The 27089-nt window shown below is 44.3% G+C and overlaps 1 protein-coding gene and 1 pseudogene across 5 annotated transcripts; both read right to left on the bottom strand.

Annotated features, from left to right (window-relative positions):
* Positions 1–234: 234 nt before the first annotated feature.
* On the bottom strand, positions 235–353 carry LOC133368104 (5S ribosomal RNA; annotated as a pseudogene).
* Positions 354–958: 605 nt separating this feature from the next.
* CORO1A (coronin 1A) lies at positions 959–27075 on the bottom strand. Of its 5 annotated transcripts, none has more exons than XM_061590804.1 (11): positions 26634–27075; positions 16986–17188; positions 12821–12943; positions 8629–8758; positions 8315–8499; positions 6285–6404; positions 4570–4674; positions 4106–4251; positions 3344–3401; positions 1916–2131; positions 959–1709 (listed from the first exon to the last, which is right to left on the bottom strand). In XM_061590804.1, the coding sequence occupies exons 2-11, from the start codon at positions 17181–17183 to the stop codon at positions 1605–1607; spliced, it is 1386 nt and encodes a 461-aa protein (XP_061446788.1). In that variant the 5' UTR covers positions 17184–17188; positions 26634–27075; the 3' UTR covers positions 959–1604. The 5 variants fall into 5 exon arrangements, with proteins under 5 accessions (XP_061446788.1, XP_061446790.1, XP_061446791.1 ...); XM_061590806.1 differs by having other exon boundaries at positions 26838–27075; XM_061590807.1 differs by lacking the exon at positions 26634–27075 and adding an exon at positions 18948–18970.
* Positions 27076–27089: the final 14 nt, after the last annotated feature.

Below are 27089 nucleotides of genomic sequence, written 5' to 3'. Positions count from 1 at the left end.
AAGTCTGGAAACTAACACTCCTGGGTTGTTGTTTTTGTAGGAAATCAATGGTTAAGAGAAAACTTCTCTCTTTGCCTGCCAATTGCCTGTTAAAAGTCATTGCAGGGGTGGACTTCTTGTTATATGCCTTCAAGTCAATTACGACGTATGGCGACCCTATGTATCTTTTGGATGTATTCATAGGGTTTTCATGGTAAGAGGTAATCAGGGGTGGCTTACCATTGCCTCCCTCTAAGCCTACGGCACCCACTATTTGCAGGCGGACTCCCATCCGAGTACTAACCAGGCCTGACCCTGCTTAGCTTCTGAGATCAGACGAGATCGGGCATCCTCAGGGTAGTATGGCCATGCGGGGGTCCGCAGTGTGTCCCAAATACCTCTACAGTAAGTGCAAAGCAGCAGATAATTATAGGCTTCAAGTTGTCCCTCCTGCAAGTGAAAGGCAGATGCTGGCTAGACAGAAATATAAAGTTGTATCTTTCTGTATGCCTCAAAAATATTGGCCGTTAAAAAAACGTAAATGAAGTGGGATTGTTCTGGCTTATAATATGAGAAGAGTAAGATTGAAAAGACACAGGAGACGAGGATGGGCAGCTTGGGCTGTAAAAAGAATGTGATGCTGCCCTCTAGTGGTTGAATAGAAGGGCTGTAGGGATATGGTTTGGCTGTGGCTCCCTTGGGTGGCAAAGAACAGAATTGTTATGCTTGCTGTATTTGTGGGTACCTAGGATATCAGCTTACATCATCTGATTGCGTTTTGGATGGTGGGGAGGGGAGATCAGATCACTTGGCATTATCAATTTTTAGCTCATCCTTCTGGTGGTCTCTGCAGTATTAACAAGAGGTTAAAAATATAAAAACCTCAATTATCATTAGATGAACATGACTAGGACCGCCACATGATTTAAGAAATCTTGATTCTGTGAGTTTTGACTAATACTTGCATATGGCATAATACTTCTAAAGAAACAAGTATACTTTATTATATAATGCACACTTGTATTGTTGCAGCAGACATCTTAAAGAGATATTCTCCCTTTTATCATCCCTGGGATGGAATGTCTCTTCTAAGAGAGCTCTTGTCACTTGCAGTTTTTCAGAAGTACTTTTTTTAAAAAGTTATGACAAACTAAAATGTATCCCTGCTTAATCAAAACATTTAACATTGTCAACTAAACACTGAGCACTAGTCAAAAGATGAGATACAACCACCGCCCTCAAATTCAGAGCAAAGGAAGACTGGCCTGCAGCACTTCTAAACAAAAATCTGGGAGAAAGGTAATGTTTTCTGAGAGGAGATAGTAATATGGAGACTGTATCCATGTAATTTGTCCCCTGGGAGGTTGGGAACTACAGGTTGTGTGCAGAGAGGCTACTGGCACCGCAAGGGCTTGACAAGGGGGTTGGCCAGGCATCAGGTGGAACCTGACTAGCCAAAAGAGGAGCCGGTCTGGAAGTGGCAACCCTGAGTTTGGGGTGGGTGGTGCTTAATAATGCCCTGAGGATCCACCCATGAGAAATGTGAAGGGTTTTTAAAAGACCAATGAAACAAAGTTCAATATGATTGATGGAGAACAGCTATCTGGTGCGTGGACCAGGCGGGGCTATTTCTTCACAATCCGCTCCAGCTCCGCGATGCGTCGTTCCTGTTCTGAGACGGTGACTTGCAGCCGTTTCAGATCCTCCGATAGCTGCTCTAAAGCTGGACTCTGCAAGAGATCATGCAGCAACCTTTTGTTTTGACCCACAGCATTCAGTTCTCTCTGCATTCTAGCTCCATCTCTCCCTTCCACTGGTGCCCCTCAGCTCAGACTCTTCCCATCCTCCTCCCCCCAACCTGAAAAAAAAATCCAGGCCTGTTGACTCGTCTCTGCTGGTGACCCATAATCTAAATCTTTCGCTCTCTCCTTCTTACCCCATGTGGTGTCCCTTCATGAGAATGTTGGCTTCTTTTTGGCCCTTGAAGAAGGGTCTGGTTGACCTTGAACTCTCTGGTCTTCTGGGGCGTGTAGCCATCCTTAAGGGACATGAGGATGGGGTTGGCATTCTTCCCTGATAGCCACTCTCCTGATGTCAGTGCAGCATCTGGGCCAGCTGTATCAGGATACAGATCCTCTTGGAACAGGTCTGACTGTAGAAGGCATACAAGAACACAGGCTGAGCAGAGGGACCAAAAAAAGAAGAGAGATCTGTTCCAGATCTTTAGAGGAAAAGAAAGCAAATTCCCACAGAAGGATTCCTGCTGGGCCTCTCAATTCACCCCTCTGTCAAGGATTTCCTGAAAAGTCCCTACACAGTTGAGGATACGGCAGGGACAGCTTTATAACAGCAAATCCAAAATCGAGCCAGTGTGCGGCAGCTGTGAAAAAGGCAAATTCCATGCTAGCGATAATTAGGAAAGGTATTGAAAATAAAACAGCCGATATCATAATGCCGTTGTATAAATCTATGGTGTGGCCGCATTTGGAATACTGTGTACAGTTCTGGTCACCTCATCTCAAAAAGGATATTATAGAGTTGGAAAAGTTTCAGAAGAGGGCAACCAGAATGATCAAGGGGATGGAGCGACTCCCTTACGAGGAAAGGTTGCAGCATTTGGGGCTTTTTAGTTTAGAGAAAAGGCGGGTCAGAGGAGACATGATAGAAGTGTATAAAATTATGCATGGCACTGAGAAAGTGGATAGAGAAAAGTTCTTCTCCCTCTCTCATAATACTAGAACTCGTGGACATTCAAAGCAGCTGAATGTTGGAAGATTCAGGACAGACAAAAGGAAGTACTTCTTTACTCAGCGCATAGTTAAACTATGGAATTTGCTCCCACAAGATGCAGTAATAGCCACCAGCTTGGATGGCTTTAAAAGAAGATTAGACAAATTCATGGAGGACAGGGCTATCAATGGCTACTAGCCGTGATGGCTGTGCTCTGCCACCCTAGTCAGAGGCAGCATGCTTCTGAAAACCAGTTGCCGGAAGCCTCAGGAGGGGGGAGTGTTCTTGCACTCGGGTCCTGCTTGTGGGCTTCCCCCAGGCACCTGGTTGGCCACTGTGAGAACAGGATGCTGGACTAGATGGGCCACTGGCCTGATCCAGCAGGCTCTTCTTATGTTCTTATGTATGTCAAGAGGGTGAAATGGAAGTTGTTACCTCAATTACATAGAACAGGACCTCTTTTTGGCCTCAGGGCCACATTCCCTTCTGCGCAACCTTGGAGGAAGCACCAGTGATGGGCGGAGTCAGAGGTAAAAGTGGGCAGAGCAACAAATGTAAATTTTACCTTTGTACAGTAGGTTAGTTCTACACACACACCCTCTCTCATTCATGATCTACAGGAGTCCTGGCTTACCTTCCGAGGTACAGTCATTGCAATGGGTTCACATTTCCTCTCGTGGAGCTTGTAAAACCTGGGAGAGAAAAGCAACAGTTCAAATAAGGACAAGTCTTGGGAGTGGAAGAAGACAAACGTCATTGAAGGCAAAGGGCCCTGGGTGTTTTGTCCTGCCTTGAACAGGAAGCCAGGTCGTGCAGTGTTCAGAGCAGCCTTCCCTCAGCCAGGTGCTGGCTGATGGCAGCTGATGGGAATTGTAGGCAAAAACATCTGGAGGGCAGCAGGCTGGGACAGAGGGGACTGGAGTGTCAAGACTAAGTGAGGTGTATGGAACCTTTTGCGAAATACAACTCCCATCATCCCTGGCCACGCTTGCTGGAGCTGATGGGAGTTGCAGTTCAGCAAAATCTGGAGGGCCAAAAGGTTCCCTACCCCTGGACTAGGACCAGCAAGGGGAGGCTTCAGATCCCCTGCCAGCCATGAACCTCACTGGATGATGTCGAGCCCAGCTCTTAGCCCAGAGGTGACTAGCCTGTGGCCCTCCAGGTGTTGTTAGACTCCAACTCCCAACAGCCCCAACCAGCACAGCCAATGATGAAAAGGTGATGGGGGTTGCAATCCAGTAACATCTGGAGGGCAACAGGTCCCTGACCTGGTCTTAGGCTAACTGTACCTGACAGGGTTATTGGGAGGATAAACTGGAGGTGAGGGCAGGAGGACCAAGAATGCCACCCTGAGCTCTTTGGGAGGGGAAAAAATATATACATATTCATAACATACCTGGCAATCTCACATTTGCTGACATCCAAACCTCGCTTTGGCATCCACCCCCCTCCTCGTTGCGATTCCTTGGAGCTGAACATGGATAAGTAGTGCACAAAGGGCGCCTCTCCTGTGAGCTCAAAATAACGGATGCTGCTGTCCCCCTGCAGTGGAGGAGGCAAATTTGAGAGTTCGATTCTTCCTCGTCATTCCAGAGATTTCTCAATTCCTTCCTATGAGCGGAGATGCCTTAAAACAATTTAACTGAAGGATGCAAGATCTCCCACCACCCCTTGTTTTTAGGTATTAGCTTCTATTCCCCTCATCCTTTATTGAAATGTCAGTTTCAAGTACCCACTGCTTTTTTGCCTGTGGTGGTTCATCTCATCCCATGCCCACATTCCTCATAGAAATCTTGAGCAGCTCCTCCAGAGTTCTGCTTCTAGATTAGACAGTGCCAGTCCCATCCACCCAGAACTCACCTTGCCAGTCAGGTAAACCACATTGGTGTCTGGATCATAGTAAGGCAGAAGGACCCCGCTGCTTGTGTCGAGCTCCTGGAGGGTTAAGGGCTCCTCGGGATTCCTCTGTCGGATGAAGAAAAAGTGAGTAGAACCAAGTGTTCAAGGAGGAAGAGAAGCCTGAGAATTAGGAAGCCAAGTGGAAAGCAATTCTGTTGATGCAGGAGAGGCATATCTCCCTTTGTGAATAAGTGTCTCCATTGCTGGATGAAGTGGTTCTGCTAGCACAAATCGGGGGGTTGTAGCCAACTATCTACTCCAAGCAGACCCACTGAGATTAAACAACTGAAGTCAATCATGTTAATAACATCAATGGGTTTACTCTGAGTAGGACTAGCACTAGATTTTCTTTATTTATTACATTTATACCCTGCCTTTCTTTTCATGATAGAAACCCAAGGAGGCTTTACATATGGTTCCCAGGTGGTCTCCCATCCAGGCACTGACCTGCTTAGCCTGGGATAGTTTAGCAGCCAAAAAAACAACTTTTAACAACGAAATTTGTTTCAGCTCATGTCTCCGGCAAAACTAGGTGGTTTTAAGTAAGCAGCCTCAGCATCACCACCCCCAATCTGTAATTACAAGATTTTTGTAAGAATTACTGAACTAATAAAACACTCAAAAACTCAATCTAAATGATACACATTGTTATTCAAAATCTTGCTTTAAGTGATAGCCATGAATACTAACTGGATAAAGTACCTGTGATGTCGGGTGCAATTCCCCCAACCATGTGTCTGTTTATCTGCCTGCTAATTTGGGATTACACTTCATTGCATCCAATGAAGGTGAAAGCTTATGTCTTAATAAAGTAATTAGTCTTTAAGGTGCCACAAGACACTTTGCTGTTTTTGTTCCAACAAATATGGCTATCCCTTTGGAAACTGAAACATATGCTACTTGTATTTTTAAAAAGTTACATTTCTTTCATTTTGTTTGTTTATGCAAATGAGGGCTTGGGTGCTGAAGTGCACAGGTGGTCATGTAACATTCTGTCAATATCTGAGCCCTTTCCTTTCTTTAGAAGGCCTTCTTTAAAGAATGCATGGTTCCCCTTTTCCAGCACTATGAAGTGGTCAGTCCCATTGTTTTGTTATATGCCTTCAAGTCAATTATGACTTATGGCGACCCTATAAATCTTTTTTTATATATATCTATATATATTCACAAGACCCTCCGTGGCGCAGAGTGGTAAGCGGCGGTAACGCAGCCGAAGCTCTGCTCACGGCCAGAGTTCGATTCCAACGGAAGGAGGAAGTCGAATCTCCAGTAAAAGGGGTCAAGGTCCACTCAGCCTTCCATCCATCCATGGTCGGTAAAATGAGTACCCGGCATATGCTGGGGGGTAAAGAAAGGCCGGGGAAGGAACTGGCAATCCCACCCCATATATACGGTCTGCCTAGCAAATATCGCAAGACGTCACCCTAAGAGTCAGAAACGACTCGCACTACAAGTGCGGGGACACCTTTACCTTTTATATATATTCATAGGGTTTTCATGGTAAGAGGTATTCAGAGGTGGTTTACCATTGCCTTCCTCTAAGCCTACGGCACCCAGTATTCGCAGGTGGTCTCCCATCCAAGTAGTGACCAGACCTGCTTAATTTACAAGATCTGGTGTGTTCACGGTAGTATGTACACAGCCTGACTATCCGGATAAGCCTAATGTTTTCTCACCAGGTCCCACAGCGCCACCTGTCGCTCACTCATGCGGCTGAAGCCCGTTGTGAAGAGCTTTCCGTCTTTCACAGTAATAGCCCGGACAGGACGTGACCCCTCATGTGGCCGTGGCAACTCCTGTTGGCGAGAAAAGGAGACACAACCAGGCATCACAGATGGCCTACACTTTGGCCACACCTACTCCAAGTAGGCCCCTTCTATATAGAATGAAGTACTTCTCCATGCTTAATCAACGTACGGCCACTGGAAGATGTTCCAATGGTTTGCAAAGCATGAGGCACAGTAACGGATGATATTTCTATAGATGGCTAATAAGCTTGACAAAATGGGACAGGCAACATCTCTAAGCAGGTCTTTCGGTGAGCTGCCCCTGCTCTGTGGAGCAGCAGCCCCGTCAAGAGATGACAGGCACCTACTATCTGCACTTTCTGGAAGCCACCAAAGCCATTTTTGTTCTGACAGGCTTTCTCAGCTGCCATAGGTGTCCAGTCTGTTTTGTTTTAACATTCAGCTTTTAACAGTTTTACTATTTTTTTTGTTATATTTTGTCATGAATGGATGAAATGTTATCACAAGTAGACGCTCCATTCCATCTCACCACCCCTCAGCTACAGTCAGTCAGTGCCCACTGAGCATGTTCAGTCATCATTGGACTATTGGGGGAGGGGACTCCCTGATGTTTTTTTCCTATAGATTTTTTTTTTGTACTTCTGCAAACTTTGGGGTTCCCCCCAGCCTGCTGCTACCTCCCTCTTGTGGATGGGTAGTGCTATTGGGGTGGCACTGTCAAAAAAATTGGTATCACTGCAAGCATATATACTGGGAGGAAGGACGGGATATAAATTTAATAAACAAATAAATAAAATACGCACACCAGTTAAGAATCACTCACACTCTCTCTCTCTCTCTCACACACACACCCCCCAATTAAGAATGAAACCTCCCTATTCAGAGGCAGTGGGTGTCTGAGCCCCAGATGCACAGATCACACAACAGGGGATGGCTAACTTCATCTTGCTTTGTAAGCAGTAGTCTAGTGGCAAATTCAGAAATACAGGCAGGGCCGGCACCAGGCATGTCTGGGCCCTCAGGCACCAGCCTCCCCCGTGCCCGTGGCCCCCCCTACAGACTGTGAGGAACCACAGCGCCTGCCTGCTCCACCTACCTCTTCTCTCTTTCTGTGAATGCTCTGTGTGCTGCTATCCTATGCTGCGTGCATGCACATGCCTGCCATCAACCAAGATGGCAGTAGGGGCATTAGCCACTTAGAGAAACCTCTGCCGCCATCTTGGTTGATAGCAACTGCGTGCACAGCGCACAGGGTATTCACAGAAAGGGATGAGAGGTAGGTGGAGTGGGCAGGCGCCACAGGCCCGTACAGTCTTTAGAGAGGGCTGGGAGATCCCTCTCTGCGATCTGCAGCAGGGTCAAGAGTTGATCCTGCCAAGGATCGCAGAAGGGGAGCACTACCCCCACACCCTAAGGAGGGGCCCTTCAGGGGCCCTCAGCCAGGGCCTGAACTGGCCGCCCTTTGGTGCCAGCCCTGAATACAGGGTCCCTTCATGATAGTCACAGCCACATCCCCTCCCCCTTTTTCCCTGCTGGGTTGAGAATGAGATCCTTGTTAATACCTTCTCTCACAACAACAGATGTTCCTAAGAGCCAAAATGCATGAAAGGGGAGTGTTAGCTACTGAACTGAGCTACTTCTCAGTGGCTGACTCACTGCCTTTCACTCTGATTAGCACGAAAAGACAAGGAAGCATGTTAGAAGACTCTTCTCAATGACTTGTAGGATGCTGGAGACAGGGACCTTGCTGAGGCCCTGCTCCCAAAAAAGTAAGGGGACTAAGACCCCCTGAGACCCTGGACAACACTCCCGGCTGCTGTTGGAAGATCAAATGCTCGGCTTGATGGATGTTTGGTTTGTCTTAGGAAGGCAATTATTTGCCTGATTGGGGGGGGGCTACATTTGCCCCTTGTGGTGCTGCTGGACTGAGACTTCCCCGGCTTGCAGCTCATACTTACATTGGCAAGGGTGCCTCCCGCCCGTGGGTCAAACAGCCGGACTCGTTTATCCCGGCAGGCAGTGCACAACAGCGACCCATCTCGGTTCCAGGCTGTGCTATAGATGGCGTCTGGATGCAGCTCGTCCAACGAGAGGGATGCCTGCCCGACACCCACATCCCAGACTGTCACTGCATTGTCACAGCCTGTAGGAGAGAGCAAGACCATAGATATGAAGAGCTGACACCCTGGAAGTCAACGGAAGCAAGAAGGTGTTTGGCTGGCCAGACCTCAAATGCGCCACCTAGGTGACCCCTCCACCCACTGCTCCTTACCTGCACTCAGCAGGAGGTTCTGTGCCGTTGGGTGCCACATGACAATCCCTACCCGCTTAGAGTGGCCTTCAAGGGTCACCAGGGGCTCATTCAAGGATCGCACAAGACCGGTTTCAGGCACCGCCCAGACCTGCAAGCAAGCAAGCAAGCAAACAAGGATGGAGAACAGCAGGAGCAAGAGACATTTCCCCGCTCCTTTCCCAACCATCCATAGCCCATACCTCTGTCTCCTTCATCCTGCCCACCTGCAGAGCCAGCCTGACTCCGTAAGCAATTTCTTGGGACTATGATATTTTGGAGAGTGATCTGGGAGAACCCACTGAGATGTTGCAGAAGATTTTTAGGAGGCACTGCTTGAATTATTGCACCTATCATTATCCATGAAGTTGCGATTCTGGAGGGTGCTACTCAGATTTACATGCATCTTGGTTTGGGGGCAATATACACACACACACACACACACATATATATGAACATAATTGTGATTAACAAAACAGAGGTTTTTATTGTATTAAAGTTTCAGCTTCCGCCTTCATCAGGGGCTAACATACAAATGCTGTTACCAAAGTGGCAGTTATAGAGCTCTGAGGATGGAATGCTCAGAGGGGCTTCACTCGCAGAAGCTAAGTCCTCCAGGTTCAGGCCATGTGGTGCCAATGTGTCCAGAGAATAAATCCAAAAGTTCTCCCTTTTAGTCAATGCTGCTGGATCTGTTGGCATCTCTATCGTTGTTATAGAAAAGTCTAACAGGCTGTGACCATCTATGTTGAAATGTTTTGCAACTGGTTGCTCCACTTTTTATGTTAAGATTGCCAATTTGTGGTTTCTGAAGCGTGTGCATAGGTCAGTTGTGGTTTTACCTACGTATTGGATATGACATCCTGGTCTTTTGCATTCAATGAGATAAATTATATTGCAGGACCTGCAAGTGATGTTCTGTTTGATGTAATAGGTCCTGCCTGTCCTAGTGCTTGTAAAAGTAGCTGTCTCCCTGAGGTACACACAAGTGATACAGAGTTTGGAGTGACATGGATGAGACCCAGGATTGGTGACAGGTGGCTTAAGTACAGCTCTCACTAACAGTCTGTGCAAATATATATATATATATATATTGTTGTTATATGCCTCCAAGTTGACTACGACTTATGGCGACCCTATGAATCAGCGACCTCCAAGAGCATCTGTCATGAACCACCCTGTTCAGATCTTGTAAGTTCAGGTCTGTGGCTTCCTTTATGGAATCAATCCATCTCTGGTTTGGCCTTCCTCTTTTTCTACTCCTTTCTGTTTTTCCCAGCATTATTGTCTTTTCTAGTGAATCATGTCTTCTCATGATGTGTCCAAAGTATAATCTCAGTTTCATCATTTGAGCTTCTAGTGATAGTTCCTTTCGCCAATCAGATGAATTTTCCTTTATGTACCCTTTCCCCTTTCTTCTGCAGACGGTGGGACTTCCGTCTTCTCATTCCCACCCCTTTCACGTGTTCCCACCTTATTACTTCTTTTCTTTTTTGTAATAAACTTTTAATTTTTTTTACAGAAAAAGGAAGATCTACATCACCTTATTACTTCTGCCCTTTCTCCATCCTGCAGCTTCTAGCTCCCCGCAGGCTCTGAGACCTGCCCCCTTCTGCCCTCCCACCCTTCCGCCAGCCTGGGCGGCTCAGCCCCTTTCATCTCTGATGCTTTGTCTTCCCTGTTTTACCTCCTGTCCTGCCTTTTCTTATAGAGACAAAAAATGTATAGAGAAAATCAGGGACAGTAGACCCAGCAAAGAACTCTTAGACATGATGGCTATATAGAACCTCCATGTTCAGAGGAAGTGTACCTCTGAATACCAGTTGCTGAGGGGGTGAGGGCAACAGGACTGGAGGTTTATGGTGGGCTGCCTGAAAGCATCTGGTTAAATAGACTAAATGGACTTGATCTAGCAGGGTCCTTCTTCCATTCTCTACCTTCTCTCCTGTCTCTAAATGTGCTTCCAGATGGGAGTTGATTGTGAAATCAGTGCTGCTCAAGTACACACATTTTTCACAGTGTCCACATGACACTGTCACTGTCAAAATCCCAGCCCATACTCATTTTACATTTAATGTGGATTTCCCTTTCCTGTGGAAAATCTGATGAGTTCAACTAACCAGTTGTACATCCACAGTCACTACCGGTGTGGAAGCTTGTGTGTCTGTGTTATATATATGGGGGTTGGGATAAAAAAATGAGGTGCTGTTACTCATATCTTGACCAAAGTACCATGGTTGCAGGCATAAAATCAGGTGACGATACTCTGTACCAGTACGTATTGTCCCCCCAAAAGCACTATATATATTTGGTGGGTAGTTTGTCACATGTGAAATGACATTTCAGCAGGTGGTTTCTATTGCCACACCTCTACTTCTGAGAAATACCTAGCCATTTTGCTTCCGGTGCCCCAAATGCGAAACTAAATATACCTATCTCCACCGACTGCAGCATGCTGAAGGCACACCCAAATTTCCACAACCCACTTCAGAGGAACTTTTCTCTCAAGATTTCCACAAGAATGAATATGGGGGATTACCTCAGAGAGTTGTACATCACAGTACTAACAACAGATTTCTTTTTAAAAAAAAGTTAATACAAAGGTCTTGCCCAAGACCTCTATCATAATTTCAATATTTCACTGCTTCCGTAGGTTTTTTGGGGTGGGAGTGGAGTGAAATATGTGGTTGTGGTATTAACAGTTACAGGGGCCTATGGGTCATTCCTGGTTTGGGGGATATTGCCACCTACTCCCTCTAAATCAAACAGCAGATCGATATAGTTAAATATGACTGTTAGGCAAATACCAGAGTATTTAAAAAAAAATTTTTTTATGGAAACAGGTATTGGTCCCCCTGTGATGTCCTTATATGTTAAAACCTGTAAATATGGTAAGTGTGGGTTTATATAGGGATATATGGTAAGTGAATTGAGTAAGAGGGGGGAGTACATGGGCTAGAATGCGAGAGAATGTTGGATGATGATTGGCTGAGTGTTTTGAATGGCTGAAGGTATAAATAAGAGGTTGTTGGGGGGAGTTGAGAGGAGAGTGATTGGAAAGGAGTTGAAGTGGGAGGCAGTTGGGATTGAGTTGACAGAGTTCTGAGGGAGGTTTGGATTCTATTAGGCTGATATTTGGACAGAATATATATAACTGGAAACATAAGAGTGACACTATATGAAACCATACGCTTGTTAAACATTCCTAAAGTAATCTTGTTATTTCCTGGTGTTATCAAATAAATACTTTTATTGGTTTACCCAAAGCCTGATCCTTGGCTGGGGATATACAGACCAGAAGGGAGGGCAGGGTAATTACCAAGGCTGAAGGGAAACTGTATCTAATGGTGGCAGCGGTGAAGGAAGAAAGTGTAACATCGTCAAGTACCCAGAGCAACCCAGGACTATATGCTTTATAGACAAAGATACAGGGGGGTTGTGGACAGCAAGGGCACCCAGACACAAAGTAACAAGCCACAGGGAGACTAAGGCGAAGTCTCTAGCAGTATTGTTTACAGGGAGTGGCTGGTGGTGCTGCCTAGCAGTGGGATCTTGAGAGATCTGTGCTAGAGCGGAGTGAGAAAAATAAAAACGACGATCCTGACTGGTGGTGTCCTGAGGTGGTGCCTAGTGAAAGGCGGTAGCCACAAGCAGGTGGGAACCTGACAGGTGGAGCCAAAGGTGGGAACATCACACACCCCCTATAAAAATACAAGCCTCCATTTTACCCACTGTGAAACATTAAACCAAATTATTGTAATGTTTATTCTTGCACATGTCTGGTAAAAAAATAAAATTAAAGGGGTGTGTGTGGATAGGTACAGAAATACCTGCAGGCATGCCCAGAATGAGAAAAGATAGTGGACAGCAGGAGAGGAGTGACTGAGGAAAGGGTTAAAAATACTCAACCCGCATGCGTTCCATCAGGCTCTGCCTACTGGTGTGGATGATGAGTGGTGGAATAGCAACAAATACCCATGACTGAAAAAATGGGAACGTGTGGATGCCAACGTGCCAAATGCACACATAGACAGAAAAATCAGATCTGAATTACCCATTTGTGATATAACACCCTTTCTGGAAGCACCCTAAGCTTCCCACTCCATGTCTCTCTAAGCCCCCCCACTTCTCCTCCCCCCCACTTCCTTTTATCCATCCAGCTGCTCCTACTCACCATAACAGTGCAGTCCTCAGACCCACTGGCAATAACATGGTCATTGTGGGGGCACCATTCCACATCCAGCACAGGGGCTGTGTGCCCTGAGACCACTGGAGAGGTCTTATCCAGGCGACCAGTCTGCAAAAAGAGCAGGGGAAGGAAGGGCAGAAGTACACTGAAGATAAAAATATTTTAACTTGATTAGTCATTAAATTTCTATCCCTTCCTCCAAAAGGAGCCCAGGGTGGCACACAACAAAAAATTAAAACAATACAATATGCAAGCTCTTCTGTTATACAGAACTCTCCGGCACCCTGAAAGACAAAGCAACCTATTTATTTATTACGTGGTAAGACAGGATAGGGCCTTCTCTGCAGTGACACCTCGCTTGTGGAACTCCCTCCCCTTAATGGTATGTTAATCTTGTTTTTGACACCAGTTAAAAAGGTGCCTTTTCACCCTGGCCTTCGATGGAAGCTGCTTTTGTAGGCCAGCTGTAACAGATGATATTTATTTACTATGCTGGTATGGTTTTATTTGGTATTTTGGTTTTAAGCAGTGATATTGAATGTTATTGTTGTTAATGTATATACTGTATTCGTTGCTGAACGGCAGTTAAATCCAATGAATGAATTATATTTCCAGGGTTTAACCCAACCTTTCTATATAGCCTCTCTTCATTGAAATCAACACACTGCCTTGACTTCCAGTTATGGGCCTGTGAAAAGCTGTGAGAAGCAAACCACCTGGCAGGGTACCCTCTCCTGACCCCATTAACAGAACACACCAAGGTTTGGAGAGCTAGAAGCATTCCCTCCCCACTTTGTCCCAATACAATCATCTACAACTGCAAGGAAAAACTAAGAGCTCTAGACCCAAAATCTCCTCCAAGTATGAGTTGCCACCATTTGTTTTCCCTGTAATGTCTTGGCTGCCTTCCCTAACTTCACAGCTGGTGGAAATTGTTTCCAAATACTTTCCAGTGTTGGCAGACTACACAAGTTCCCCTTTAAGTGGAGGGGGCCACTCTAGGCAATGCCCCCAATGTTTTATTCTTCATCGAGAACAGTGTTTCTCAGACTTTGTAGCAGAGATGGGGAACCTGTGGCCCTCCAGATGTTGCTGAACTACAACTCCCATCATCCCTGGCCATTAGCAGTGCTGGCTGGGGCTGATGGGAGTTGGAGTCCAAAAAAACCTGAGAAGGGCCAGAAGTTCCCCATCCCCGCTTTATAGAGATGTAACCCCCACGGCCCCATCAACTTCTTCTAAGCTTATTAAATCTTCTGTGCATATGCACAGCTATGCTGCAGCACTGGTTCCAGGATGGGAGGGGGGCTTGGTCAAGATGTCCTCAGCACCCCCTTCCCTGTGTGGGCACCCCTCATTGCTACTGTCACCACTACTCAATTACTTGCCCTTTCCCGCCAGGCCTACTATGCACCATTGCCTAGAACATGGCCTCCCATCTAGCTGGGGCTAATGGGAGTTGTAGTCCAGAGGAATCCAGGTTGAGGAAGGCTGGCCTAGAAGGAAGGGGCAAGGCAAATAGAAGCTGCAGCTCTGTCTCGTCACACACTTGGAGGGGGCAGATGAATTTGGAGCAGCATCAGCAACAAGGTGGGCCAGCAGACTCTTTGGGTCAGCAGCTGGTCCCCAGGCCATGGTGACCCCTGATGCTTGCCCTGTCCTGAAATATTATTAGCAGGACTGCAAATTCTTTTTGTAAATCTTAGGAGCCAACAAGATTGCTCCTTTTAAAATCTTTGTTTAAAGTCTTATTGATTTTATATTTGTTTTGAATGATGATGCTTGTCTATATACTGTATTTGTGTTTAATCGGTTTGTGGATTTTGGGCTATGTTTCATTCACAATTTTTATTTGCACACTACTTGAAGAGGTCTTTGATCAGTTTATAAATCTTCTAAATAAATATATTTTCCCCCCAAGAGCCAGAAAAAGAACCTAATGCAGTAACCAAAAGTGCCAGTTGTCAGACCTAGTTTTAAGGTGGCTGAATTTTTGCACCCCTCCTCATCAATTTCTCTTTTCTATTCCTTTCCCATCCCCCTCAGCTTTGTCACTTTCCTTCCCTATTTAGGTCCTTTGCATGCAAAGTGCACATCCGCCGCTTCTTCCACCGCCCCCCCCAACACACACACTCCTACATCACCCTCCCTCCAAACACACAACTCTACTTCCAGCCTGAAGAAACTGCAGGGCTGTCAATTTTTTGGCCAGCTTCTCCGTCTGCGCCTTTAACAGTAGGTTGATTTGCAGACATTATTACCACAATCGGCTATTTTTAATCTAGTCAGTTTAGGCATCACTTCTCAGCAAGCTGAATCATGGTAGCAAGTGATCACATTTATCTCTATACTGTGAAAACCTTCACTTGCTGACATCAACCTGCTATTAAAGGCACAAAACTAGGCCTGGTTGTCTCTGAGGTTTTTAGTTGCTGTTGTTTTTCCTGGTTAGTTGACAAAATCTTTGGTACCTGGGGCTGACTGTCATCAGGATCTTGCAACCCCGTGCCACCCTTTTCACTGTCTGTGGCCCACAGTTTTGGGGATGCTGGAATTTAACTATTTAGTTCCTTTGCACGCACACATTTCCTGGTACCCACTGAGACGGGTAGGGCAGAGGGCAGAGAGCCCAAGAGTAGGTGGAGCCAGAGCCAATAACAGGCAGAACTACCCCCGATCGGTTGTAAGTAAGGAGGAGGCAGATAGTGGTGGTTGGCTGAGGGCAGGCAGACTGAGATACTGGTGGGGTAGTGCCCCATTCACACTAATGGACCAGCTTTCACTGTTTTTGACTGTTTATAAGCCTTATTAAGCCAAATACATCACCCACCCGCACTTGGGCTGGTGTCACATGCCCCAGTGACTGCACTAGATCTCCACTCTACCCTGCTCTCCACTGTTAATGCCAACTCTGCAATCCATCTTCCTCCCTCCCTTTTCTCCAGCAACCAAGATCACCTCCCTGCAGTCTCTGGGAGGGTCAGTTGTCCCACCCAGCAAATGAATGGGCTGGAACCACAACCTGGGACAGCATACAGTAAGCAAATAAGGACAACGGGTCAACATCAAGGGCCATTCGCCCAGCTGGAAAGGGGAGTCTGGGCTGCTGCCCCAAGCGTCACTGGGATTAGCAATGTTCATATGGCTTCACTCTCCCCTCCTCCCCTCTCCCCCCATTTTGTCACTCTCGCTCCTGAAGAGTGTGAATCTGCTCCTCATTCCCATATCACGCTGGAGTCATGAGATGCTGTATCCTAGGGGCAAGCACAAGATCCTCACAGAGGAAATTGGAGAAACAGGCCCAGCTTCAACCCAAGCCTAAATCTAGTGGCCAAAGAAAGAAAGAAATGTGGGGGGCCCTACAGTGTGTGGTAACCAGACTAAACAGATTGTTGGGAAGTATCATTCCACCATGGAAAGACCGAACCTACCAAGGCCTCAAACTGACAAAAAGATTGAAAAAGCCTCAGTGAAACGGGAAGGAAACAGAGTCAGCAAGTGAGTTGGGGATGAGGGGGGAAAGGGAAGCCAGATATCTACAATGAGAATGGAGCCCAGTGGGTTTCACTGGGACAACTGGAAATGAGGTGAGGCCTAGAGAAAGATGGACACCATAATTTGTTGGCTTCCATTTCTGGATGGGTCGGAGCATGGGGGAGGTTAGCGTGGGAGCCAGGACTCCTGGGTTTTCTGAGATGGTAGTGGGGGGGGAGTGAATTAGGGGGAGCATGGACCTGGGGGAGCCAGACACAGAACAGGGTGAGAGAGCTTCAACAACTACCAACGGCTGTCCCTATTTCCTTCCCCCTCTGCCTGCCCCAAACCCACTTCCTCTTTCTCATAGCCCCATTTCCGCAGCAGGTTCAATCTTCAGGCCATTTAAGGCAAAAGAAAAAACCTGTCGAAAGATCTGTCGTTTCGGCAGTTTCACAAGTTCCTGGCCCCTCCCTCCTCCTCCCTGCCATCTTCGGCGTGCCACCCCAGAAACTCACAGGGAGGGGGACCTCAAAGTTAGATGTAGCATGTAGCTATCAGTTGGGGGGGAGGGAAGCTGAAAGGTGTTGAACTGAAGTGGGAGATGAGGGTTGAGGTAAAGGGGGGAGATTCCAGAAAGACTAAGGGACATATTTCCATGGGATGGTTCAGGTACCTTGGATAATGGCAAGACCAGGAAGGCACCTCCACCACTAGCTTCCACAATGATGGCCAGGAATTTGGGGTTGACGGAGCAAAAATTCCCATCCCATGTCATCTGGGAAACGCGGATGTCATCGTAACACTGGTCGGTCTTGACTGGCTGTCCGTAGACATGGCGGAACTTACTGGACCTCACAACTTTACGGCTCATGGTTCCTGCAAAAGAGTTCGCATATCGCCATGTTGTTGTTGAGGGCATCAAATCACAGTGGTCCCTGGGTCAAAATCCTGGGCCCTAAAGCACTGGTGATGGATGGCTGTCGTCCCTTCCCCCAACCCTGCTAATGCCTCTAAATCTCATCCTAGTATTTACACCTCAGACAATATAGCACTCTTGCAGATAGGAGGCCTGACTTCAGCCGTGGCCTCTCTTGGTTGCTGTCACTCATGCCACTCTCTCAGTGTTACACAGTTGCAAAATAATTGGAGATCATGCATCCCAGTCCCTTGTGGCTTCGCTCATGGGAGAGTCGCCCAGGACATTTGCAGCCTCACAAACCCCCAATCAAAAGGTGAACCCACAAGCATTCAGATTCTGGTAAAGATCAGGCGTGCTAGAGTGCTCCACAAGCACCGTGCAGGCAGCCTTTTCCAGATATGCCTGCATGGTTTGAATGAACAGGATGCAGCTCGATCCCATGCTAGTCAGAAATACGCTCCATTGGGCTTGCTCTCCAGAAAGCATGCTTTGGCTTGTAAGTTGTCAAATTTTTAGATGGCTCAAGCAACAGAGCCAAGCCACATAGTGGAAAGGCAAAATGTATGTATCCATCAAATCCGTATGCCATCCTTCTTCCAAGGAGCTCAAGATGATATATATGCGAGCTTATATTTTTATCCTTACAACAACCCTGCAAGGTAACTTGGGCTGAGGATAAACACTTGCCCAAAGCCCCCCTGCTCACTTCATGGGGATCATCTGACCCAAATCCAGCACTCAATCTCCAACACCATACTGTAAAAGACAAGAGACACCTCATATTCCAAGGATTGCTAGCCAATTTGACATGGGAAGAACATTTCAAATTCTATATACAGCAAAATTCTAGCACAGATTGAGCCACAAGAGAAAAAGCTTCAATTGCCCAGGCTTTAAAATGGGAATAATAATGTGACCTGCCTTGCAGGGTTCTATAGATTATTTATTTATTTATTGCATTTGTATACCGCCCCATAGCCAAAGCTCTCTGGGCAGTTTACAACAATTAAAAACATTAAAAACAAATATACAAATTTAAAAACACATTTTTTAAAAAGCAATTCAAAAACACATTAGGCATTCAAAGAGGAACATGCAATGCTTTGCACACTGAAAAGTGCTTCAGGCATGATAAAATAATCAATGTAAGAGCCCCCACTGCTCTGCAAGCAAGAGTCCCTGCCGTGGTACACTGGCATCTCCTCCTGCCAACCTGCAGATCCTTTCCCTTAGTCCCAACCCCAAACTCTCACCTTCAGTTTCTGTTGCAGATGCACCACACAATGAATTGGGAGATGAAGCCACTCAAAGCTTTTTAACAGAGCCATCGCCCTAGAACTGTCAGAGCTAGGAGGGTTGGTCTCTTAAAGGGACAGCGTGCAACATGCAGGGAGCTCAGAGGCTCTGCTTCTCTATACATCTCTCTCACTCTGTATATCTATATGTCTTCAGGTCTCTCTCTCCCTCTCCCTCCAACATCTCTAGTTTCTTTACCATATGCAGTCTTCACCCTTATGTTATGGAGAACTGTTGCTGCATTTGTGCTAAAGACAGACACACAAGATCCCAAATGCTTTGGGAAGCAATGCATTGTTAAACCAACTGTTTGGCAAGGTTGGGAGCCATACAGGTCTCTTCATTCCTGCCTGAAGAAGAGTCCTCTGTAGCCTGGAGGGTTTTGGTACAGATAGGAGCTGAAAGCATTTTCACTATTACCTGCTTTATCTTATATACTTTGCCTCCTTTCTCACATCCATCCTTCCATGATAAGCAGGGCTGTGTTTATGCCTTGGATTCCACAGGAGCCCAGACAAAGTGTAGAAGGTGCTCCAGGATTCAGGTCTTGAAAAAGCAAGGTTTTCACTCACACACACACAGAGAACCCCACCACACCCACCCCCCAAATTTCTAAACCTTATGATTCTGAGTATTGCGAGTTTATGAATTGATTCTATGAATGGGTCTAATGCTATGACTTTGCCCCCATGTCACCTGATCAAAGACCAAGTTTCGACAAAATAATACACTATACTTTTAAAGCAGTATTATACCACTTTCAATAGTCATGGCTTCTCCCAAAGAATCCTAGGAAATGTAGTTTGTTAAGGGTGATGAGAGTTGTTAAGAGACCCCTATTCCCCTCACAGAGCTAGAGTTATTTAATAGTAAATCCCTCTTCCCAGAGAGCTCTGGGCATTGTTAATCTGTGAGGGGAATAGGGGTCTGCTTTAAATGTATAGTGCAGATGAGACCAATATTAATGTTCCTTTAATGGCTGTGGATGGCCTCATTGAATGGGCAACTCACCTGAAGAGTCTGAGAGGAATTCTTGGGAGAGTGCAGCTGTAATCCTCTGCACCTTTACTTTGGGAGTAAGTGCTACTGAACACAGCAAGCCTTATTTCTGAGTAAATATGCATAGAACTGATCTATGTGTATGACAGAAACATCATTTTTTGCAGCTTCAGTAGACAGAGAGAGAGAGAGAGAGAGAGAGAAACTAGGGGTGCAGCTAGTGGCAGCTGGTGACTCCATGTCAGTGGGGCAGTGGAATCCGCTCCAGGTTTTAGTCTGAATTTTCAAGCACTTTGGAAAGCTCCTTAAAAGTTTGAACTAAAACCCAGAGCGGATTCCATTGCCCCACTGGCTGCAATCTTTGAGGGGGCTGCTCACATTGCTTCCTGGATGTATCTGTTGTCTTGTAAGAGAGACTAACGTTTGCTTCCCCTGATGCTCATAGATTTATAAAGCAGCCTTCCCAAATTGACTTGCTGGCTGGGGCTGATGGGAGTTGTAGTCCAAAACAACTGGAGGGCACTGGGTTGGGAAAAGGAAGCAAGTATTATAAAGACATGGTAAATCTTCACGCTTCAGGGCTCTTTCCTTCAAAGGAAAATCAACTTGGTAACACCGTTGGAGGAAGAGGGGATCATGCAACAGTAGGACTGATTTAGTGTAGGCTACCTCTAGTGCCATCCGAGAATTTTGTGGCCAAAAGAATTACTGAGCAATATTACCAATGGTATAGTCCCAATGCTCAGCAGAGCTCCATGTCACGTCAAACTAGCAGATGTGGAATAAAGCATGCAAAATGTTAATAATTACTGTATAAAATTAAACTCATGCAAAATCTGAACCACTTCAACTTTTTCTTGAATTTTTATTGTCTCGGAGACATTTATTTATTTAAGCATGGCCCTGCTGATAGGTAGAGAAACGCTTGTTAGCTGACCATTCCAGATGAGGTAACATGTCATTTTGGTACAGCCAAAACAGCCATGTGTCCTTTGGCACCTTTAGAGACTAATGCGTTTATTGTGATGTGATCTTCCATCCAAAATAAGTGTAGGGTCCTCTTTAACAGATGCCATCTGACAAAGAGGGCTCTTGCAAACAAAATCTCATGCTCGGATGCATTAGTTGAAGGTGCCAAAGCATTCTTGTTACTTGGATTTATTTATTTTATTGATTGATTGATTGCAGGGGGAGGGTGGCTAGATGTGAGTGATGGTGGATCAGTGTCAGTGTAAAAAAAGAAACAAAGCAACCCTTTGAAATTCAATGAAGGTCTCTCTTACATTCGTCCACTCCAACTACTTATTTCAAGTGAAGCCACAAAGCCTCTTTTGACATTAAGAGTATGTAAACTCAGAAGCATTTATGTTTAGGATCAACTGAGAGCAGTGGTATTTCTGTAGAAGTTAACTTAGCATAGCAAAGCCAGGAAAATTGTGTTATCACCTATTAATACTGTTGCAGATCGTCAATGTACTGATTTGTATGCATTTGAATTTTATGTAGAAATGTCACAAGACTACTTCTTGCATTTAGGCTGCAACCCTATATAGACACTTACATGGGAGTAAAGCCCATTGAACTAAATGGTGCTTCTTTCTTTTTAAATTGATTTTTATTGCAAATTTATTAAAGAAAAGGAGGGAAAAGAATTTTTTTTAAAACCCATCAGCTCACATTGACAATACAGTAGTCATCAATACATCCATCTACAGATAAAGTTCAAATATGCCATCCAAATGTCCAAATAGGTATCCGCGTGAAGTTGGCATTTATAAAAAGTTATGTTCAAATGTAGCACTTCACATGGCCTTTTGTCTAACTTTTCATATATAAATCTGCCAGAATAACATTTTTTTAAAAATGTTTGTATAGATGTTTTAATATGTTTTTAAGGATGTTTTGTTTTAATATTTGTTAAAGTCTGTTTTTAGGATGTTTTAGAGTGTTTTTAGTGCTTTTGTTTGCCGCCTTGGGCTCCTACTGGGAGGGGCAGGATATAAATTTAATTAATAAATAAATAAAACCATTTATTTATTACATTTTTTATTCCCTTCCTCCAGGCACCTCAAGGGCAGAATGCATGCATGGCTTCTCCACTTAATTCTCACTAAGTTAGGCTAAGAGAGAGAGAGAAACTGACTTAAAGTCATCCAAGAAGCTTTGTGGTTAGAAGAGACTTTTAACCCAACCTAGATCTCCGCCCAGCACTGCCACGTTGTTGACAAAAGCTCACACTATACAATAAGGTCGCAGTCCTATACATGCATACCTAGGAGTATGGGACTGATTTCTGAGTAGCTGAGTATAGGCTGGAGCTGTAAATCTGTTAGGGTTGTAGCCAATTATGCTTTACTCAGAGAAGACCTATTGAAATGAATGAACGTAAGTTAGTCATGTCCATTCATTTGAATGGGTCTACACTGTATAGGGTTAAAATTGAATATAAACCATAGTCTTTAAAGCAGGATACAAGCCCCTCTTCGATCCTCCATGCAGCAAGAGGCACTTGCAGAGTTCAAAGACACATTCCAGCCAGGGGGCAAAGCAGGGCTGGTGAGGGCTATGCCCTGGGGAGATCTGCAAGGGCGAAATCGAGAGGCCTCTACTTTAAAGTGACACAAGACTTCTTTTAGTTTCAACTTTCTTCTCTAAAAAAAACCCTGGCCTTGACTTCCGGGAAGGGTGACTTAGCCTGTGCCTGCTTTTGAGACGGGCTCCTGCCTCAAAAGAAGCTTATTCAGATATATCAGTCAGATTTTTTTTTTTTTTGACTGATTAAACTTCTCCCGGGTAGGGAGAAACGAAGAGATTAACCTCAAAGCCTATTTTTGTTGGGACGACCAGATCTCATTAATTTATGGGACGAGGTCCAGCCGACGAAGGTGGGACGGATTTTCAACAACAAGCTCTATCTGATAAAGCGAACGTTCATCTTATCTTCTAAGAGAGAACGCACTAACAGGCAAGCACCCTTCTTTCTATATTTTTCTTTTACTTGACTTAAATTGTTGCTGTTTAAAAGAGATTTGCCAGATTGATCGGTTTTTGACATCTCACTGGGGAGCCATAACTTCTCTCTGCTACTCACTAATTAATAGCTTATCTCTGTTTTTGTTGCAAAAAGCTGTCCTGGATTTGCATTCTAAAGATATACACAGAAGAGGGATTTCTATTCCAGATTTTTATTTTGAAGAATATTATATTGTCTGAGACTACTCTCTTTTTGGTCTATTTTATTTTGACGAATCTGTTTCCTGACGACCGCCATTAATTGTTTCGATCCTGGGAACTGCATTTTGTTTACTTAAGCATGGAGAGATAAGGCTGTCTGCTCTGTTTATACTGTGATGTCACCAAGTTTGGAGTATTAACCCAATTGTTGCTGAAATAAGAAGTGGTTTTCCTATATTTTTCTTTTAAAATGGCAATTAAGAAAGTGGCTGAGAATCTGGAAATAACTATGTTTCAGAAAATAATGGATGAGATTGAGATAACGAAACAAAACCTGCGACAGGGTTGTAAGGAGCTGAAAATTGAATTGAGTAAAATGAAGCAGGAGATTAAAGATATAGGGGTCCCTGTGAGAGAGGTGACCCTGGAAGGGGTCCCTGTGAGAGAGGAGACCCCGGAGATTGGAACAAACGTGGAACAGGAAAAAGATTTGGAGTCTATGGACTTTAGAAACAAAATCTATTGTTTGGAGACACAGGAGATTAAAGACATAGGGGTCCTTGTGAGAGAGGAGACCCTGGAGACTGGAACAGGGGTCCCTGTGAGAGAGGAGACCCTGGAGACTGGAACAGGGGTCCCTGTGAGAGAGGAGATCCCGGAGATTGGAACAAACGTGGAACAGGAACAAGATTTGGAGTCTATGGACTTTAGAAATAAAATCTATTGTTTGGAACTCAATGTTATCTCTGAAGAAATTAATGAAGATTCTAGAGATAAAGTTATCAATGGCATGGATAATCTTCTGGACTGGATTGATGTGATGGAGCCCAATATAGAGAAAATCTATGGAATTAACTGCAGCCATGTGACAATGGAAAAACTTTCAAGAGATGACCCAGTGTATTTTGAAAAAAAGAACAGAGATATGATTTTACAGCAGTATTTCAGCAACCTATTCAGAATGGATGGCAAGAAAATATTTGGGATAGAGGTAATTCCCATCAGACTCTTATTATATGACTATGGCTTTGACAGCAAGATTATTATGGAATACTGATAATGGAAGATTGGATACTGAAATTACTGGACTTAACAAGACTACTGAAGATGGAAGATGGAAAATGGAACTAATAGGGATAATAGAACAATGGCTACTGAAATTACTGAACCTAACAGATTCTGATGTGATGGATTAATTGAAATGTTTATTTTGACTATGGTTATGACAATAAGATTATCATAATTAGTAATGAGATGGATTAATCGATATGCTTATCTGGAAAAAAAAATTGATAGATATATTTCTTAAAGAATTGAAACCTCTCTTTGACTTTTTGTGGAAAGAATAAAGTAATGTTTATGAGATTTGATGATTAAGTAAGATAACTACTGGAGGAAAGTGATTTTATAATATGACTTAAGAGACAGGATTGTTATATATTATAGACTTATAACTGATTTGATCTTTGACAAATGGGAAGTCAATATTTTACTCTTTATTTTTTATTTTTGTTTTTTTTTTCTTTTTTCTTTTTTGTTTAACTATTTTTGATTTTGTTTTTTGTCTTTGAATGTTTTATGATTTCGTCTTGTATGTTTTATGAAAATCTGAATAAAAATTATTGAAAAAAAAAATAAATAAAAAAAACCCTGGCCTTAAACAGTGAATTAGTGCCATGAAAGAAAATGGGGGCTAAGCTTTCTGGCATGATAGTGCCTCTTGATCCTAAAATATAGGAGGCAGTAGTTAGGAGCATGTGCGCACACACGCACAAACATGCAGTGTTAACAATGCAAAGTCTTAGAATGTCGTAAGGGAGATGTAAGGCATTCAAGTGGCCATTTCATTCACCTCTGTTCTTTGTAAGTATTCCCTGTGGGTTTCAAAATGTCACATTTATGTTCCTTTCTCACAAGAGACCAAATATTACTAAGCTCCCCAAAACATCTGGAGTGGTCCAAATCTCAATGAGTTTTTTTCTCCCCTTTTCCCTCCCAATACCTTTTCTTGTGCTGCTGCTGCTGGTGGTGTTTATTGGCAAATCAAGGCCAAGATAAGGCCCTATTATCACCACCTACTGTCAACCTTGTGTAACAACTCTTTTACAACCTTTCAGTGTTTTCAACAAACTGCCAAAAAATCTCAAGTACCAAGCCCCAGAGGCTTTTGTCTTTAAGGGCCAAACCCACATTCAGGTTTCTAATCCCCAAAACACAGAGCTTTTGGAGGAGAGGCTCTCTAGCTTCCAAATACCTAATACAATCCCAAAGAACATGACCCACAGTTTCCACCATCCCACAGAGCTCACAGCCCTTAGAGTCCATACATCCTACCCTGAACAAACCACCTAAGAGCACAGTGTTCCGTTAGGACTCTAAACATGTTAACCTGTCTCAGTCGTCCTTCAAAGGACTTTAGAGTTTTTCACTTGAAAGTTGGACAAACGAAAAACACATATCAACCCGTAGTTTCCATCTCCCACCACTTCTGCCACTCTTTCAGCATCAATAGTTTATCATCTTCTGACTTCCAAAGTGGACAGAGGCAACATAAAATCAATGTTCTTCTGTTCCAATTCTTCTTAGCCACCTGATCAACTATCTCATTCCCAACAATGCCCACATGAGCTGGGATCCAACAAAACTGAACTAGAATACTCGTATGCATCAGTTCAATATTCAACCTCCAAATCGCATTCACTATACTACTTTTACATCTTATACCAATACCTTTTCCTTTTATGCCATGTCTTTAAGATTGCAAGCCTAAGGAAAGGGGCTGTTTTATTACTGATTGTTTTAACTCACACTGGGATTGCTTTCTGGTGGAAAAACAGGGTAAAAAAAAATATCTTAAATCAATCAATTAATAATCCAGCCCCTTAAAATCATGAGATTGCCTCAAACATCACAAAAATGTTTTTCCTGTCTGTGCCCCTTTCCTCTTGCATCTCCATTTTATGAACCAGGAGTGAGGTCTCATAATGCATGTCCCCTCTCCCTTTGAAAGGTTAGGGCATGTTTCATATACATAATCATACTCCAAAGAGAGGACACAACTCAAGCCATCTTCTGTGTGCTGACAAGATCTGTCGGAGCTGGTGAGAAGCCCTCTTAATCATTCCTTGTGTGCATACAAAACTAAGGATGCAATCTTATACTCTTGCTACAGCAGCTAGGAGATCCTTGGTGCGCTATTCTGCCCCACCTTGTATCTGCAACCTAGCATAACTTGAGTATAGGATTGCTTTGCCCATGGTCAGCTTCTACCCTGGCCCTAAAGATTGGCATCAGTTACCCTGCTTTCTGGTGTATCATTTGTTAGGATCAGATTTGCAGATACCAAAAACAGAGACTTCTTTGTAGTGGCTCCATGATTTGCAGAATTTTTTCCCTGGGGAAATCCACCAATCCCACCCTCTTCTTATTTTTAATATGCTATTTGAAACCTTTTTTATTCCATCAGGCTTTTAATGGTTGGTTTTATTCATTTTGCTAGCTCGTGGATTAGATTTTGATTTTCAAAGGTGGGATAAAAAATTTAAAGTCCATATAATGCATTGGCATTAAGATCTGCCCAATTAAGCCCTGCTCTATTTGTGGATGTTATCCAGAAGGAATAGGGCTTTCTCCACAGTAGCCCCTATTCTTCAGAACTTGTCCCGGCTAAAGGTGAGGTAAACAGTCTCGCCTCTTTTCCAAGGGGAGTGAAATCTTGTTTTCCACTGTGCCTTCTTTTTTGCAACTGTATTGCTTATTCTGATCCCTTTCCCCCCATTGTTCTGGGGATATTGGTATTTTGTTAAGACTATTTGCCCGTTAGTTTCTAGATTCTGGGTGGTATTCAATGCTAGCCCTATTCAAAGCAGACCCATTGAACTTACTGGACATGACTAAATTAATTTAATTTGGTTTATTTTGAGTAGGACATACCTGAATACAATCCTTCATTTTAATTTTTAGTTGCTTTGTTTTGATTGTAAAGTTCCTTTACAGCTTTTACAGCCAAATATGATATATAAATGTAGTAAAAGCAGACAGTGCACAACAAGCAGAAATCCAACCGATGTAGCTTTGCATATCTCTATTTAAAATGGTGTAGGCTAGAAATCGAAATGAATAAAATGAAATCAGTACATGCACAAGCTTTCTATCACCTCACGGGAGATTCAAACACGCGAACATAAGGAGGAGGAGGATTTAAGGGCGGGCTTTGAAACAAGAGCAAACGCGCGGCGTCAAGAATTGGATTGGAGGTGAGCTGAGCCAAGAGGCGTGGCCCAATCAGAGCCAAAGGGCGTGGCCCAACGGGGCTGAACCTTACGCGCGAGAGAGGGTGGACCTTTAGTGGAATGTTATGGGCGCGGCACTTCCGGGTTGAGATCCTGA

Source organism: Rhineura floridana, chromosome 11, assembly GCF_030035675.1.
Source record: "Rhineura floridana isolate rRhiFlo1 chromosome 11, rRhiFlo1.hap2, whole genome shotgun sequence".
Taxonomy (NCBI): domain Eukaryota; kingdom Metazoa; phylum Chordata; class Lepidosauria; order Squamata; family Rhineuridae; genus Rhineura; species Rhineura floridana.
The sequence above is the reverse complement of the archived record's forward strand: the minus strand, read 5'-3'. Positions and strand labels throughout refer to the sequence as shown.

Bases quoted from the DNA above. Each gene is read 5' to 3' on its own strand.
- CORO1A (XM_061590804.1), bottom strand. From the start codon at position 17,183: ATGAGCCGTAAAGTTGTGAGGTCCAGTAAGTTCCGCCATGTCTACGGA. The intron at 2,132-3,343 runs GTAAGCCAGGAC...TGCCTTCTACAG, and splicing joins CAATGACTGTACCTCGGAAG to TCAGACCTGTTCCAAGAGGA. The intron at 1,710-1,915 runs GTAAGAAGGAGA...GATCTCTTGCAG, and splicing joins ATGAAGGGACACCACATGGG to AGTCCAGCTTTAGAGCAGCT.